General features: G+C 41.3%; 1 protein-coding gene across 2 annotated transcripts; it reads right to left on the bottom strand.

Annotated features, from left to right (window-relative positions):
* Positions 1-26: 26 nt before the first annotated feature.
* On the bottom strand, positions 27-15,515 carry LOC120029477 (gamma-tubulin complex component 2-like). Of its 2 annotated transcripts, none has more exons than XM_038974709.1 (18): positions 15,425-15,515; positions 14,293-14,453; positions 14,046-14,174; positions 13,750-13,920; positions 13,343-13,502; positions 12,943-13,150; positions 12,533-12,732; positions 12,000-12,189; positions 11,691-11,836; positions 11,342-11,522; positions 11,065-11,245; positions 7,168-7,340; positions 6,850-6,978; positions 6,622-6,742; positions 6,164-6,307; positions 4,237-4,365; positions 3,834-3,997; positions 27-465 (listed from the first exon to the last, which is right to left on the bottom strand). In XM_038974709.1, exons 2-18 carry the CDS (start codon positions 14,440-14,442, stop codon positions 390-392), a joined length of 2,652 nt encoding a protein of 883 aa, XP_038830637.1. In that variant the 5' UTR covers positions 14,443-14,453; positions 15,425-15,515; the 3' UTR covers positions 27-389. The 2 variants fall into 2 exon arrangements, with proteins under 2 accessions (XP_038830637.1, XP_038830638.1); XM_038974710.1 differs by lacking the exon at positions 15,425-15,515 and adding an exon at positions 15,107-15,226.
* Between the last annotated feature and the right edge of the window lie 19 nt (positions 15,516-15,534).

Raw genomic sequence — 15,534 nt, 5'->3', positions numbered from 1 at the left:
AAAGATCACAAAAGAGAATGCTTGGGGACATTTCATATTTTTTTATTGAACAATAAAACACAAAAACAATTTTCATGAGGTAAAAAAGAAGTTACCCATAGAGAGGTCCAGGTTTTCTTTAACTTCTTCTGAGAGAAATTCATACAGTTCATGGTTATTTAATCCTATGCCCATATAAAAGGTAAAGGGGAAAACACCATATAGCCGTATAGTCAAATCTATGGTGATAGTTTCTTGAATCAAACACTAAACAGCTTTATGTTTGACAGCTTCATGCTTGATGTGGAGAGGAATGTCGTCTTTGAAGTTGGTTTTTATATGGGCATGAGTAGGAGAAATACATACTTATAGAGTGGGTGACCATCATGAACACTCACATAAAAACAGTGCTATGTAGCAGCCTTCTGACTTCTCTCTATAGCCATCCTCTCAAGGCGCTCTGTGTAGAACCCGTTGAAATCCAACCTATGGAATCAAGTTCAAAGCAGTTTTTACTAGGATTGTAACTATAGCTAAGCCTATCCATTTAACTAACTAAGATCTATAGACCAGGGGTTCCCAACTCAGATCCTGGGCCCTTTTTCCCCAAAAGCAAGCTTTAATTTTTTTTTTTTTTTTTTAAAAGCTTCATATTCATCATCTCCAGCACCATCCCAATATCAACATATGTGAAAATGTGTTTTTCCAAAGGCATCAACCAATTATTAGACAATTAGTAGGCAATGCCTTAACATAATTGGTTAGAATCACACGATGCACACCGATGAGGTCAAGTGTCTTATATCGGCTGAAAGCTTAAATTATTGTTAATATAACTGCACTGCCCAATTTACAGTAGCTATTACTGCGAAAAAATGCCATGCTATTGTTTGAGGAGAGCTCCTAACAACAAAACACTTTTTTCACCGCAATAGGTTTGATAAATTCACCTCTGAAGGTGAAATGTGTACATACATTCTGAAATCTTGCTCTGATTTATCATCCAAAAGGGTCCCAGAGATAACATGAAGTGTCGTTTTGTTAGATAAAATCATTTTTTATATCCTAAAAAGACCCATATAGCATGCACTATCGATTTTGTATTTCCACTCGTTCAATTTGCAAAGAAAGGAATCTGTGAAAATCTAACCCTAAACGTTGTTTCAACCAGTCAAATCACGTTTGTATGTATTCCTCAGAGATCCTAGAACGTAACCAGACTTCACTATATCATTAGGGGTGTAGTATATCCTATAGGACACCAAATTTGGTCAGAGAGCGACGCCTTCATGGCACGCCGATGACGCAGGCGGTCTTCACTTGATCGACTCTAACTTTGTCAAATAAGCACCAATCGGGGTCAAAAAAAGCTAGCTAGATAGCCAATGAGCTGGGATTTACGGTGGTATCCGGAAACCCTGTATGTGTCGCAAAATGTAGCTGCTAACCTTGTGCGACAGCATGCCTTTTCCTTTTGGACAAAAATTATAAGAATATTCAAAGTTATGAAAACTGGTTGTTTTGCAAATGTTGAACTTATAATATGGCTACTAATACTGGAAAAGCTAAATCAAAGTCCAAGTATACAGATTTGATGATATTTTTGCAGAAAAATGTAATATGAATGCAAATGTCTCCTTCACGATTTGCCCAAACGTACCTGGGTGACTTCACACTAAATGTCATGTAGTTCGCTCATACTTCAAGAAACTTTGCACATACACAGCTGCTATCTTGTGGACACCATTGGAATTACAACCAGAGTGATGGCTAGAAGTGGGACCTTTCTGTTGCATTTCAAAGATGGTGGTAGAATAAAAATAAAAACAGTTGGTTTCTTCTTTGTATTTTCTTCTACCAGATCTATTGTGTTATATTCTCCTACATTCAATTCACATTTCCACAAACTTCAAAGTGTTTCCTTTCAAATGGTACCAAGAATATGGATATCCTTGCTTCAGGGCCTGAGCTACAGGCAGTTAGATTTGGGTATGTCATTTTAGGTGAAAATTGAAAAAAAGGGGTCTATCCCTAAGAAGTTTTAAATGGAAATTTAAAAAAAAATGTCACTTCATATTCATCATCTCCAGCACCATCCCAATATCAACATATGTGAAAATAAGTGTTTCCAATGGGATCAATAATTGGTTAGAATCACACTATACACACCGATGAGGTCCTTTGGAAACACTTCTGTTCCTCTACCTTTTTTACTACAAAACACAGAAACACTGCAATTTTCAGATATGTTGATGTTGGGGTGGTGCTGGAGATGATGAATATGAAGTTGGAACATTTAGACATTTCCCTTTAAGGCTTAAGTTCATCGTTAGAACCTTCGTAGGAGCATCGTTAAATCTCAGAGCTGTTTCCCAAAACCATGCAGTAGTTGTTAAAAGTTGCACTTGAAAACACTCGTAATCTATCGGCTGCCTCAGATCACTCGTAGAACAGTTAAGTGAATCGTTAGATGCTTTTTTGCCCTCCCAAGTTACTTTACAAACAGAAGATCTCTGCTAAACATAGAATCACATGGTTTATCAGTCTTACGATAACTTCAGTTGACGACAAATACAAAGTTCCCAACTTCTTTGCAATTTCTACAAACACGCAAAGTATATTGAAATCAAAACTGAGATGACTGCATTAAATTAAACAGTAAGCTATAGGCCTATTTCAATCATACTGAAATACATTTCATGTTCAATCAATTGAGTTCTATTGTGCTACTTGTAGGCTACATATTTCATGATGAGTAGCCTAACGTGCGCAATTATGTGCCAAATCTGTGATTTTTATAGGGTAAGCATTAGAATAAGCAGTGTGAACGTTTGCAGCCGTAGGTGGTCATCTCTCTCTAGGAGCTGATCCATTGTCAGTATTGTGAAATTATTCTAATGTTAAGGAAAGATTTGTATGGAGAAAGCTGATCCGAGAGCAGCGCTTCCTTTCTTTCGATCCTATCAGTATTGACACATGCTCCAACAACACACTTAGTGACCGTTCTCTCTGCATGTTATTTTGGAAAAGGCATGTTACATCTTCGACCGTTGTAGGAAAGATGCATTGTTAAAAAACACTCGTAAGCCTAAGTTCCATTGATAGTTGCACTTGAAAACAGTCGTTATTTACCGACTGCCTCAGACCACTCGTAGAACGGCAATTGCATCGTTGGATAATTTTTTGCCCTTCCACGTCACTTTATACACAGATCTCCACTGAACATAGAAGACATTCATCTGTCTGTCTCTCTGTGACCGCTGACAACTTCAGAACGAAGTTTACTACAAATAAAAAGTTGCCAATGTCTTTGCAATTGTTACAAATAAGCGAAGGATAAAATTATGCTTCAAATGAAAACTGAGATGACTGCATTAAAAGATAAATACAGTAGGCTATATAGGTCTATATATTTAAATCAATTTCATGTTCATAATTGTAGGCTACTGCCTGTCATTTTTGCCTTAATGTATTTCATGATGTGTAACATGATGTACCAAATCTACGATTCAGTGCATTATTATAGAGTAGGCTAAGCATTAGAATAAGCCGCCTCAATATTTGCAGCCGATGGGTGATAATGTATCTCTAGGCTGATCTGTCGTCAGTAGTGTGGAATAATTATAAATGTTATGGTACGACGTGAATGGAGAAAGCTGATCCGAGCGCTGCACAGCGATGATCTTTCTTTCGATCCCATCATCAGTATCGACACATGCTCCAACGACGCACTTAGTAACCGTTCTCTCTGCGGGGTGTTTTTGCGAAACGCATGTCACATCTTCGGCCAAAATACGTCTAAGTCTAGATTCCATCGCTATCGGAAACCGGGCGCTGTGCAGTAGTAGACCCACCTGTAGATGATGTTAATCATGCTGTGCTCACAGTCGTTGGTGCTGTAGACGCTGAGCTTGTCCAGCAGGTCCAGGAGCAGTGTACTGAAGTTGCTGTCGAATTTGCTGACGGTGGCTTCGAAGCCTGCGTCTGACTGCAGGGCGTCCACGTGCTCCGCTAGGAACTGACAACGTGAGAAACCACATAGGTAAGACACTTGCTGATTGGGGAATAGCATAGCATCTCACATCATCAATCATGCTATATTTGATAGGTAGCATTTCTATTCTGTCTCAAATACTATGTTCTATATAACATACTCATGTAAAACACTGATTTTCATACATGTTTAACCTTTGAAAACACTGCTACAAGTTGGTTAGTGAGTATCTGCTGTAAATGAGTGAGTATGTGTGTAGTTACCTTGGAGGTGAGTCTCTTCTTCTCTTGCTCCTCGGTGCGTTCGCTCTGGGTGGGAGGACCCTCCATGGTGCCATGCTCCAGAGACAGCCGGTTCATCTCCCGGTCCAGCTTCATGCTCCGGGTGAAGCGCTATACCAGGAAATACAAAGTATTCAGACCCCTTGACTTTTTCCACATTTTGTTACGTTACAGCCTTATTCTAAAATGTATAAAATATTTTTTCCCCCTCATCAATCTACACACAATACCCGATTATGACAAAGCAAAAACTGGTTTTCTGAATTTTTTGCAAATGTATTAACAAAAAAAATCTGAAATATCACATTTACATAAGTATTCATACCCTTCTTCAGTACTTTGTTGAAGCACCTTTGGCAGTGATTACAACCCTGAGTCTTCTTGGGTATGATACTACAAGCTTGGCACACTGGTGTTTGGGGAGTTTATCCCATTGTTCTCTGCAGATCCTCTCAAGCTCTGTCAGGTTGGATGGGGAGCGTCACTGCACAGCTATTTTCAGGTCTCTCCAGGGGCATTTGATCGGGTTCAAGTCCGGGCTCTGACTGGGCCACTCAAGGACATTCAGAGACTTGTCCCAACAGGTGAAGGTTCACCTGTTGGAAGGTGAACCTTCGCCCCAGTCTGAGGTCCTGAGTGCTCTGGAGCAGGTTTTCATCAAGCATCTCTGTACTTTGCTCCGTTAACCTTTCCGTCAATCTTAAATAGTCTCCCAGTCCCTGCCGCTGAAAAACATCCCCACAGCATGATGCTGTCACCACCATGCTTCACCATAGGGATGGTGCCAGGTTTCTTCCAGACGTGACGCTTGGCATTCAGGCCAAAGAGTTCAATCTTGGTTACATCAGACAAGAGAATCTGGTTCATCATGGTCCGAGAGTCCTTTAGGTGCCTCTTGGCAACTCCAAGCAGGCTGTCATGTGCCTTTTACTGAGAAGTCCGTCTGGCCACTCTACCATAAAGGCCTCATTGGTGGAGTGCTGCAGAGATGGTTGTCCTTCTGGAAGGTTCTCCCAACTCCACAGAGGAACTCTGGAGCTTTGTCATAGTGACCATCGGGTTCTTGATCACCTCCCTGACCAAGGCCCTTCTCCACCGATTGCTCAGTTTGGCCATGCCGCCAGCTCTAGGAAGAATCTTGGTGATTCAAAACTTCTTCCATTTAAGAATGATGGAGGCCACTGTGTTCTTGGGAACCTTCAATGCTGCAGACCTTTTTTGGTACCCTTCCCCAGATCTGTGCCTCGACACAATCCTGTGTCAGAGCTCTATGGACAATTCCTTCAACCTCTTGGCTTGGTTTTTGCTCTGACATGCACTGTCAACTGTGGGACCTTATATAGACAGGTGTGTGCCTTTCCAAATCATGCCCAATCAATTGAATTTACCACAGGTGGACTCCAAGTTGTAGTTACATCTCAAGGATGATCGACGGAAACAGGATGCACCTGACCTCAATTTCGAATCTCATAGCAAAGGGTCTGAATACTTATGTAAATAAGGTACTTCTGTTTTTTTTTTATAAATTAGCAAAAATTTCCAATAACCTGTTTTCGCTTTGTCATTATGGGGTATTGTGTGTAGATTGATGAGGAAAAGATTGAATTTAATCAATATTAGAATAAGTATGTAACTTAACAAAATGAGGAAAAAGTCAAGGGGTCTGAATACTTTCCGAATACACTGTAGGCACACATTTAATAAGGATCACCAGTGAGAGACACTGTGAAGTCATACACTGCACACTGGGGGGGTGAAGATATTAGGCTACATATCATAATACTGCAGTCAGATTATCTAATGTGGCATGAGATGCACGTCAATTCAAACATTCAAAAACACTACATGTAAGCTCCAACAAGCTGCCTTGACGTTCATGGTTTTGTAGTTGCGTCCCACATCCACGCACCTGCATGCAGTTGGTGAACATGACACACACGGACATGAGCTTGGAGAAGATCTTAAGCAGCTCTGGGTTGGTCAGCATGCAGTCCTTCAGGCAGTTGTCCAGGAAGCTGGTGTGATGACACAGCACGTCGTCTATGTTGGAGGCCTGGGGAAGACAAGATGGCCTATATTAAGACATTCCTGATCAATGCAGGGCTTGGGACTGTTACAACAGTGTGCACTAAGCCACAGCATGGAGTTATTAGGAGCAATGAAAATAAATGTCATTGGGACTGGAAAAAACGTTTGACCACAACAATCTTGGGTCAAAGCAAAGTAAAGCCTCACGGCTGACATTTGTAATGGATGCCACTACTACAAAATGCACAGAACAATTATGTTAGAAACAACTATAGGATAATACATAATAGCACTGAATGCTATCAAGGTGAAAAGCAGCCTTGGTTACAATCCACTCACAGATTTCAAGTTCTTCTCCATGATATGCCAGGTGGGCTCCATGACTTCAAACATCATGTAGTACTGGATGTTCTGTACAAAGTTCAGCATGCGCTGTCTCAAGGCAAACGCTGTTGCAAACCTACAGGGAGGAGGAAACCAGATAGTTTATATCAGAACTTGATATTAGGAAGCTGGCACTAGAGAAACAAACAAGGAAGTTTAACTGAAGGAGTTTCGTCAATTCACCACTTGGCCCTGTGCAAGGCGTACTGCTTGGCTGTTTTGTTGCTGATCCACACGTTGCACAACAGCCTCTCGACATGCTTGCAGTAAAAAATGTGTCGGAACAGCATTTGGTATCTCGTCAGCGCTTTCCTGAAAAATACAAAAATATATATATACAAGTTCAGAACACATGATTATAGCATTGGCATTTGGCACGCCCTGGTTTATCCTATCTTCAAAGGAGCCTTTTTTCGCCTTCTTTTAACCAGGTCATACTGAGGTCAGAAGACCTCTTACCCAAGGGAGACCTGGCCTTGGATATAGCCCCGGTGTACCTACCTGTTGATAATGAGCGACAGTGGCCACTTGACGATGTAGTCAAAGGAGAAGGCCTCCAGGCCGCTGAGGGCCACCTCGGTGGGGTCGGCATTGATGATGGCCTTCTCCTGCTTGGTCTCGATGGCCAGCACCCGCAGCAGCTGGGTGATCACGTCATGAGGCATTAAGTCAATCTGGGACACAGGAACAGAGGGTGGGTGGATGGGTTTAGTGTGAAGCCCCTCCCAAAACAGTCATATTACATACCAGTTGTTTAACTTAAGTCTTGTATATGTATAGCCTATAGACAATTGTGATTCTGCCCTTCAGCAATTTTCTATTACTGTGCTAAGGTGCAGCTATAAGAAATGGTCTAATGCAGTAAACAGCAATGACGCCATTTGAATAACAAGATAATAAATAACTTTAGGTTCTCCTTAAAGTACTCAACAGTGTCCCCAGCTGCTGTATTATTTCGTATTTTTTATTGGGATCCCCAATTAGCCAACACAAATAAAATACATAATATAATAACATAATATACATAACACTGAGGCCAACTGCTTGAACAGACAGTTTGGTACCTTCAACACATCAACACCTCACACAAAGATCAATAGTGATGCAGTCAATCTCTCCTCAACTTTTGAGCCAGGAGAGATTGACATGCATTGTTACTGACATTCACGCTCCCTGTACATTAAGTGCAGTACGTGCTGCTCTGATCTGGACCAACTGCAATTTACCCCATGTCGCACGACCACACAACTGGGCAGTAGTCCAGGTGCAACACAACAACGGCCCGTAGGAAGTGTCTGGTCGACTGAGACGTCAAGAAAGCAGAGCAACGCCTTATCACGGACAGACCTCTTCCCATTTTAGCAACCATTGAGTCGATATGTTGTTTTGACCATGACCGCTTGCTATCTAGGGTTACACCCAGCAGTTTAGTCTCCTCATCTTGGCTCAATCGCCACATTATTCAATAATAGATCTAGATGAGGTTTAGGGTTGAACGAGTGATTTGTCCCAAAAACGATGTCTTTTTATATTTAGCACCAGCCTATTGCTAGTTACCCATTCTAAAACTGACTGGAGCTCAATGTTAATGGGTACATTTATTTATTTTTGTGTAAATGCCAACATATATACTGTTGAGTCGTCAGCGTACATAGTTTGACACACAGGCTTTATTCAAGGTCAGTGGAAGGTCATTAGTAAAAACGGAAAACAATAATGGCCAAAGCCGGCTGCCCGGCTGTACACCAATCCAACTCTCAATCCATAAGTAAAAGGATACAAATCCATAACACCTATGTTTTTTTCAGCAACAGGTTATGATCAATGATCTCAAAAGCTGCACTGAAGTCTAACAGCTCCCACAATCTTCTATCAATTACTTTCAACAAAACATTTGTGTCAGTCCCGAGCATGTTGAGTGCCCTTCCTTATAAGCATGCTGAAAGTCTGTCGTTTGTTTTCTGTCAAATAAGTTTGTATTTGTTCAAACACAATTTTTTTCCAAACGTTTGCCAAGTGTCGGTAACAGGCTGATTGGTCGGCTGTTTGAACCGGTGCTCTGATATTCTTGAGCAGCGGAATGACCTTTGCCTCCCTCCAGGCCTGAGGGCACACACCATCTTCTAAGCTTTTTACTATCATTCGCTATTTTAATTTATCTTTGATCCATAGTATAGTTTTTGCTTTTTGTTTAGTTACGTTGTTGTTTAGTTACGTGATTTCTCAATTTACTGTGTTTCACAGTCTGCTGTGTTGGCAGACTTATTTGCTATTCCCTTTGCCTCATCCCTCTCAGCCACACAGTTTTTCAATTCATCATCTACAGTGCATTCGGAAAGTATTCAGACAACTTGACTTTTTGTTACGTTACAGCCTTATCCTAAAATGTATTAAATTATTTTTTCCCGTCATCAATCTACCCACAATAGATTGACTCAAGGCTGTAGTCACTGCCAAAGGTGCTTCAACAAAGTACTGAGTAAAGGGTATGAATACTTATGCAAATGTGATCCGTTTTTTGGTTTTAATACATTTGCAAAAATGTCTAAAACCTGTTTTTGCTTTGTCATTATTGGGTATTGTGTGTAGATTGAGGGGGGAAAAAACGATTTAATCTATTTTAGAATAAGTCTATAACGTAACAAAATGTGGGAAAAGTAAAGAGGTCTAAATACTTTCCGAATGCACTGTATTAATGGGGATTTGGTAGTTCTAACAGTTTCTTGATGGGCACATGCCTATTAGAAACCGGAAGAAGCAGTTTCATAAATGCTTCATGTGTGGCATCAGGTTGTTCCTCATTACATACATCAGACCAACAAATATTTTTCACATCTTCGACATAGGAATCATCATTACACAATTTTAGGTCCAGTCTTTGGAACTTTGGTTTTTATAGATATGGCTATTATATTATGATCACTACATCTGATGGGTGTGGATATTGCTTTAGAGCAGATTTATGCAGCATTAGTAAAGATCTGATCAATACACGTGGATGATTCAGTTCCTATTCTGTTTGTAAATACCCTGGTAGGTTGACTGATAACCTGAACCGGATTGCTGGCATCGGTTACAGATTGAAGCTTCTTTTTGAGTTGACAGCTTGATGACAACCAGTCAATATTTAGGTCACCCAGAAAATAGACCTGTTGATATCACATACATTATTGAGCATTTCAAACATCTAGTCCAAATACAGACTTTTAGCACTCAGTGGTCTATAGCAACTTCCTACGAGAATAGGAGGCAGATGAACCTGTAGCCATATTATTTCTACATCATCTGACAGAGGCTGAGAGAGGAGCACAACAGGAGTATGACTCGACATACATAGCAACACCTCCTCCATTTGCATTTCTCTCTTTTCTATATATTCTTTAACCATGTATAGCTACTACTGCATTAAAGGAATTATCCAAGTGTGTTTTAGAGACGGCCAGAATATGAATGTTTTCTGATGTTAGTAAGTTGTCAATTTCATGAACCTTGTTCCTCAGAATACATGTTAACATGGGCTATTTTTAGTACTTTTCAAATCAAATTTGATTTGTCACATGCGCCAAATACAACAGGTGTAGTAGACCTTACAGTGAAATGCTTACTTACAAGCCCTTAAAAAAAAACTCTGCATTATTGGTTAAGTAAGAAAATATTTGCTCAAAACATTAATACAATAAAAACATTTTTTTTGTTTTTTACTATAAGGAGGCTATATACAGGGGGTACCGGTACCGAGTCAATGTGTGGTGGTAGAGGTTAGTTGAGGTAATTGAGGTAATATGTACATGTAGGTAGGTTGCTTGCTTGCTTGTTTTTAGTGCTACTCTGAGAGGCAGATGCGAGGTAGACATGTCAGTGACATTTACATTTGAGCCAATTATACTGAGTGGGCTGCCCACAGTGGGCTTCTTCCTAAGGTAGACGGTTTCAGTGCAAAGAATAGAAATCAATTCTATGGGCATGTGATTATTGCTGACAATACAATCTGAGTTAACAGTTAAAGGAACATACATTAGGTTACTTACATTGAGTGCACTTATATTTCTCTGGGATATACTGTAATACGATGTCCATGTCATGCTTATTATGACAGGGAGAACTGGAGCGCTACCAAACCCAGACCGTCACTCTCAAACTTTCTTCAAGTACTGTAAGCTATATGCTCAGACAAAGAGAACTTTCTTCAAGTACATATTTTGGGAAGGTTACGTGAGCCTATTCATTCATCATAATGCATGCATGAAATAATATTTCAAAACATACTGTGTACAGTATGTATTTTAGGTCATGAACCGGAAGGAATAAGGAATTAGGCTCCTCTCCTTAATAACCACTAGATAGTGCTGTTGTAATCAAAATAGCATAAATTACAGACTGGTACTCTAGCATATTTACCTTCAGGTCATCTTTGAATGGGTCTGTGTTAGCAGTACTCATCCTCAGAGCCAGCTCTAGCAAGGCCTCCAGTCGGGGAGGGACAATGTCATCCACTGGCTTTTTGAGCTCCTCTTCCGTCAGGTCCATGAAATGGACAAAGAAATCTCCCTTGTCCATCAAGAAGTAGTGCTTGATTGACCTAGGAGTATACATCTGTTAGCATACAACAGAACATACCAAATTCGAAAAACCCATCAGACTTTATTGACCTAGTTATAGTTTTGTTGTTGTTTACCTAAGGCGTGCAACCAGCTCCTTCTCCTCCATCAGGAAGTCTAGGAGGACCTTACTGGCGTAGTAGTAGGATTTTTCTATCTGCTCCACATAGGCTCTCTCCTTCAGAGTGTAAAGGACCTCTTTAGCATCCGGACAAGTCACGTCCCGGCCACACTCTCTCACCACATTGAGATATTTACCTATAGAACAGGACGAGAAGAAAAACAAACTCTAACAACTCAGCAAATGATCAAGAACTTGATACTATTCGTTTTTCACAGGAACACAGTGAATTGCACTGGGCATTGTCAGGATGCAGTAAAAAGTGATCGGAACAAATCTGATCCGAATAGTATGACGTGTCGTACCTGTACTCAAAATTTTGTCTGCCATTTTCTGAAGAAAGGATGGAATTCTGTGCTGTACGATTGTGTACCGCTGATCCCAATACTTGTCGTTGTAGTCCTCTTGGATCTTCTCTTTCTGTAGCTCGTGCTCTTCTACCATGAATTCACTATGAAGACAAAATAAATCACTGAAAATGTGCTGAACTAACTCATTGTCTGAAATCTAAATTGTGTCTTAAGTCATGTCCAAGCCTGTGACCCATAAGAAAAGTACTGATGTGATTCAATGTAAGAATTGTGGTAAATGAGTTGAGCGACAAAAGACTGTACCTGTAAGGGTCCTTGATGATGCCTCTATAGATCCATTTCTCCAGTATCTCAAAGTAAGGGACACTAGCTGCTTTCGTGAGGTAGAGGCATAGTTCCTGGGCCTGACTGTCGCCAGTGTAGTTGAAGGTACGATCGTGAAGGAGGCTCAACGTCGACCCACCCATGCAGTCTCCTTTGTCCACCGAGGAGGCTTTGAAAACAGAACATGCAACCCACTGATTAAATAAACATCAATAACCTTTGGATAATGTTTTTTAATACTATGAGTACTTTTTACTTTGGGCAGTCTGCAACAACATACCTTAATGACCATACCATACACACAACCATCACCAAATCATCATAGACCATAAAACAAGACCGGCATAACACCACTGACAGTTCAGTCTAAGCATAATACAATTGAATGTCCAAAAGTGTGTCCAAAAGTGCAACGCAAATATATCTACCAACCACATTATATTGTATGATCGAATATATGATGCATATGGATCATATATAGATGTTTTATTGTTTGATCATGAAGGCTTTACCAATGGAGGCTAGGATCTCCATGGTCCTCATGGTGGGCTGGATGTAGAACCAGAGCTTCTGCAGGGAGAGCATGCCCTGCCTGTGGAGGTGCTCCAGCTGGGTCACCAGGATCAGGTACTCCTTCATCAGGGTCCTCATGGCTGCCGTCAGGGCGTGGTTCACCTGGCCGTACTCAAAAGACGACTTCTCCTCAATGAAGCTGCCAGACATAACACAGACAAACAATGTTAGCAGCCAGACATAACACAGCCAAAATGTCATGCCAGAAAACACAAACCAAATGATTTGACAACACAATAGACATTTTCCTTTGATACATCTCCAGATGGTGTAAGGATCTACATTTGAGTCTAGCAAATGAGACAAAACAAAGTTAAGCAGCTATATTCCCCTTTTAAAGTTCACTCACCGTGTTATAGTAGAGTAGTATGAGGCGACTGGTAGTATCCTATTGACCAGCTCCTTGATGGACATGTCAAGGGTTGGGTCAACGATGAAGGAGCGATTCTGCCTCCCGAGGACAGGCTGGGCCGTGATGTCTCTGCCGTCCACACCGACCAGCACAAACAGCAAATCATCAACCAACGCCTGCTCCTGGGCTGGCAGGGGCATTGTACCTGATAATAAAACACCAAAGAGATTATTTGTGGCGTGCTCATCCTCATAACCACTAAACCTACCAGGTACATTTTCACGCATTTTGTTATTACATGAAAATGAGCAGCCACTCAGTCAGTCAGTGAAACAATGCAGGAATTTCATGAAGTCAATCAAAATGTGTCAAAGTGAGATATGAGGAGCATTCATACCAATGGCCACTGCTGGGTCTCCTGCTGCTGTGGCACCGGTGATGAAGTCCCCAATCAGAGCAGGACGGTCATACACCCAATTGGGAAACACCGGGTTGGGCTGAGTGGGGTTCTTTTTGTTGTGTCTGTCCCTCAGCATCTTTCGTGTGACTTCAGCAGACTGCAAACATGGGGGGAAAAGTAGTAGAACTTCGAGATGTATTCAACTCTAGCCTTTTCAAAACAAATTGGTCCGGCTCACTTGAGGTAGTCACATGCGGGCCAGGACTTTTTCCTGAATACATGACCTGACCTAGTAATAGTAAAAATATGTAATAGACTATAATAGGGCATCAGGCCTTTCCTGGTCAGGAAGAAAATATCCTGGCCCTAATCAAAATTAACCTTAAAATGACACGAGTACACACCTGGGGCACATTGGAGCTGGCAGTGACGTTCCCCAGCTTCTTGCGCAGCTCTTCAAGTTCCTGCATTGACATCTTAGTGCTGGTTGGAGGGATAGCAAAGGTTGTAATTGTTGTCGCATTAGCAGACGCTTCAGACCTTTCTTTGGCATTCTGTTGCAGACATTGGAGCATCTGGAGAAAATCAACGCACAACACAATGTTATTGGGACATAACATAATATTGTACTGTACTTGACATTTGAACAGCGCAGTTGTCAGCATCTGAACAACATTAGATGTGAAATGTAAGTGATTACCTCTTTATCCTCACTAAGCTTTGATAGGAGGTAGACCAGTGGGTCCAGATTGCGGACATTTTTTGACTTGAGCTCATCATATTTCCTTAGGAAGTCCTCTGGCGTCTTTGAATACTCTGCTATTTTGACCTGTGAATGAAAGTTTAATCAACGTTGAAAGTTTAATGAAAGTGTAATCATCTGTAGGAAACGCATAGGAAAATCATAAACCTATGAAACATTTGCCAATAACTTCCCCATCAATCACCTTTGCACTGTGTGCAGACACTGTTGTGGTGATGTAAGGTGTCCTGTTCTTCTGCAGTAGATCAATAAACACTTCTGCCCCATCACCTCCTCGCACATGAAGCAGACTGAGCAGCTCATTGACATCATGGTGTATCCGAAACTCACTCATGGCTCAGGCAGCTGAAATGAGAAAGGTGGTGATAGTCAATAATCAAACCTCTGTCAACTCTCTAACAACCAATCGGTTGAAAATTGTCATACTGGCACTTCAAAGTTGAAGCATGCAAATGTGTAAATGAATGTGGTAAATTGCTATCTACCACCACGGTCCTGATGTTGCAACTTCTCTGGCTGCATAGGGACACGACTGGTGTTGTTTCAGATTCTAGCGGGTGCCCTAGTACCGTACGGTTCCCAACCAGTGGTACTACGACCCTTGGGGGTACTTGCCCTAGCCACAGGGGGCACTTGAGAAGACTCATGAAACCGTAGGCCTACTGGTAAAATTCATGTGAGGGGGTACTTCAGGGGTACTCTGGGCTGAGCAAAATTCAGTTGGTGGTACAGAAACCGAAAAAGGTTGGGAACCACTGTCTAAATCACATTGCTAGATTGCCATTATTCCCGAGAGCATTATATAGCTATTTCCAAAACTAGCTATGAAGCTAACTTATTCGTCTTCAACTTGGCTCAATTTGGCCGAACTAGTGAACTAGCCAGCCAATGTTACCAAGCAAGCTAACGTTAGTTGGCTAACTTTAAAAAAAGTTTAACCTTTATTTAACTAGGTAAGTCAGTTAAGAACACATTCTTATTTTACAATGATGGCCTACCCAGGCCAAAGCCACCCCCAACCGGGGCGACGCTGGGCCAATTGTGCGCCGACCTATGGGACTCCCAATCACGGCCGGTTGTGATACAGCCCGGGATCGAACCAGTGTCTGTAGTGACGCCTCTAGCACTGAGAAGCATTATCCTTATACTGCTGCGCCACTCGGGAGCTAGCTAGTTACGTTAAATTTAAACTAGGGTCTGAAAATAGAGCTTTTAACTATATAGCTCTCTGGTTAGCTAATGAACGAAATCTTAGCAATGGCATTATGATTAACAGCATGCAACATTGATCGCTAGCTAGCTGTGTAGCACATTACCTGAAGCCTCTGTTGACTACAAGCAGTTACCGCCACGCCAACTACCTGCAAGTGGCAACCAATGGTATCAACACAACGTGTACTCAGTATATGATTTTTAATAATAAAGG

The sequence above is a fragment of the Salvelinus namaycush genome, chromosome 35, assembly GCF_016432855.1.
Source record: "Salvelinus namaycush isolate Seneca chromosome 35, SaNama_1.0, whole genome shotgun sequence".
NCBI lineage: Eukaryota > Metazoa > Chordata > Actinopteri > Salmoniformes > Salmonidae > Salvelinus > Salvelinus namaycush.
The sequence above is the reverse complement of the archived record's forward strand: the minus strand, read 5'-3'. Positions and strand labels throughout refer to the sequence as shown.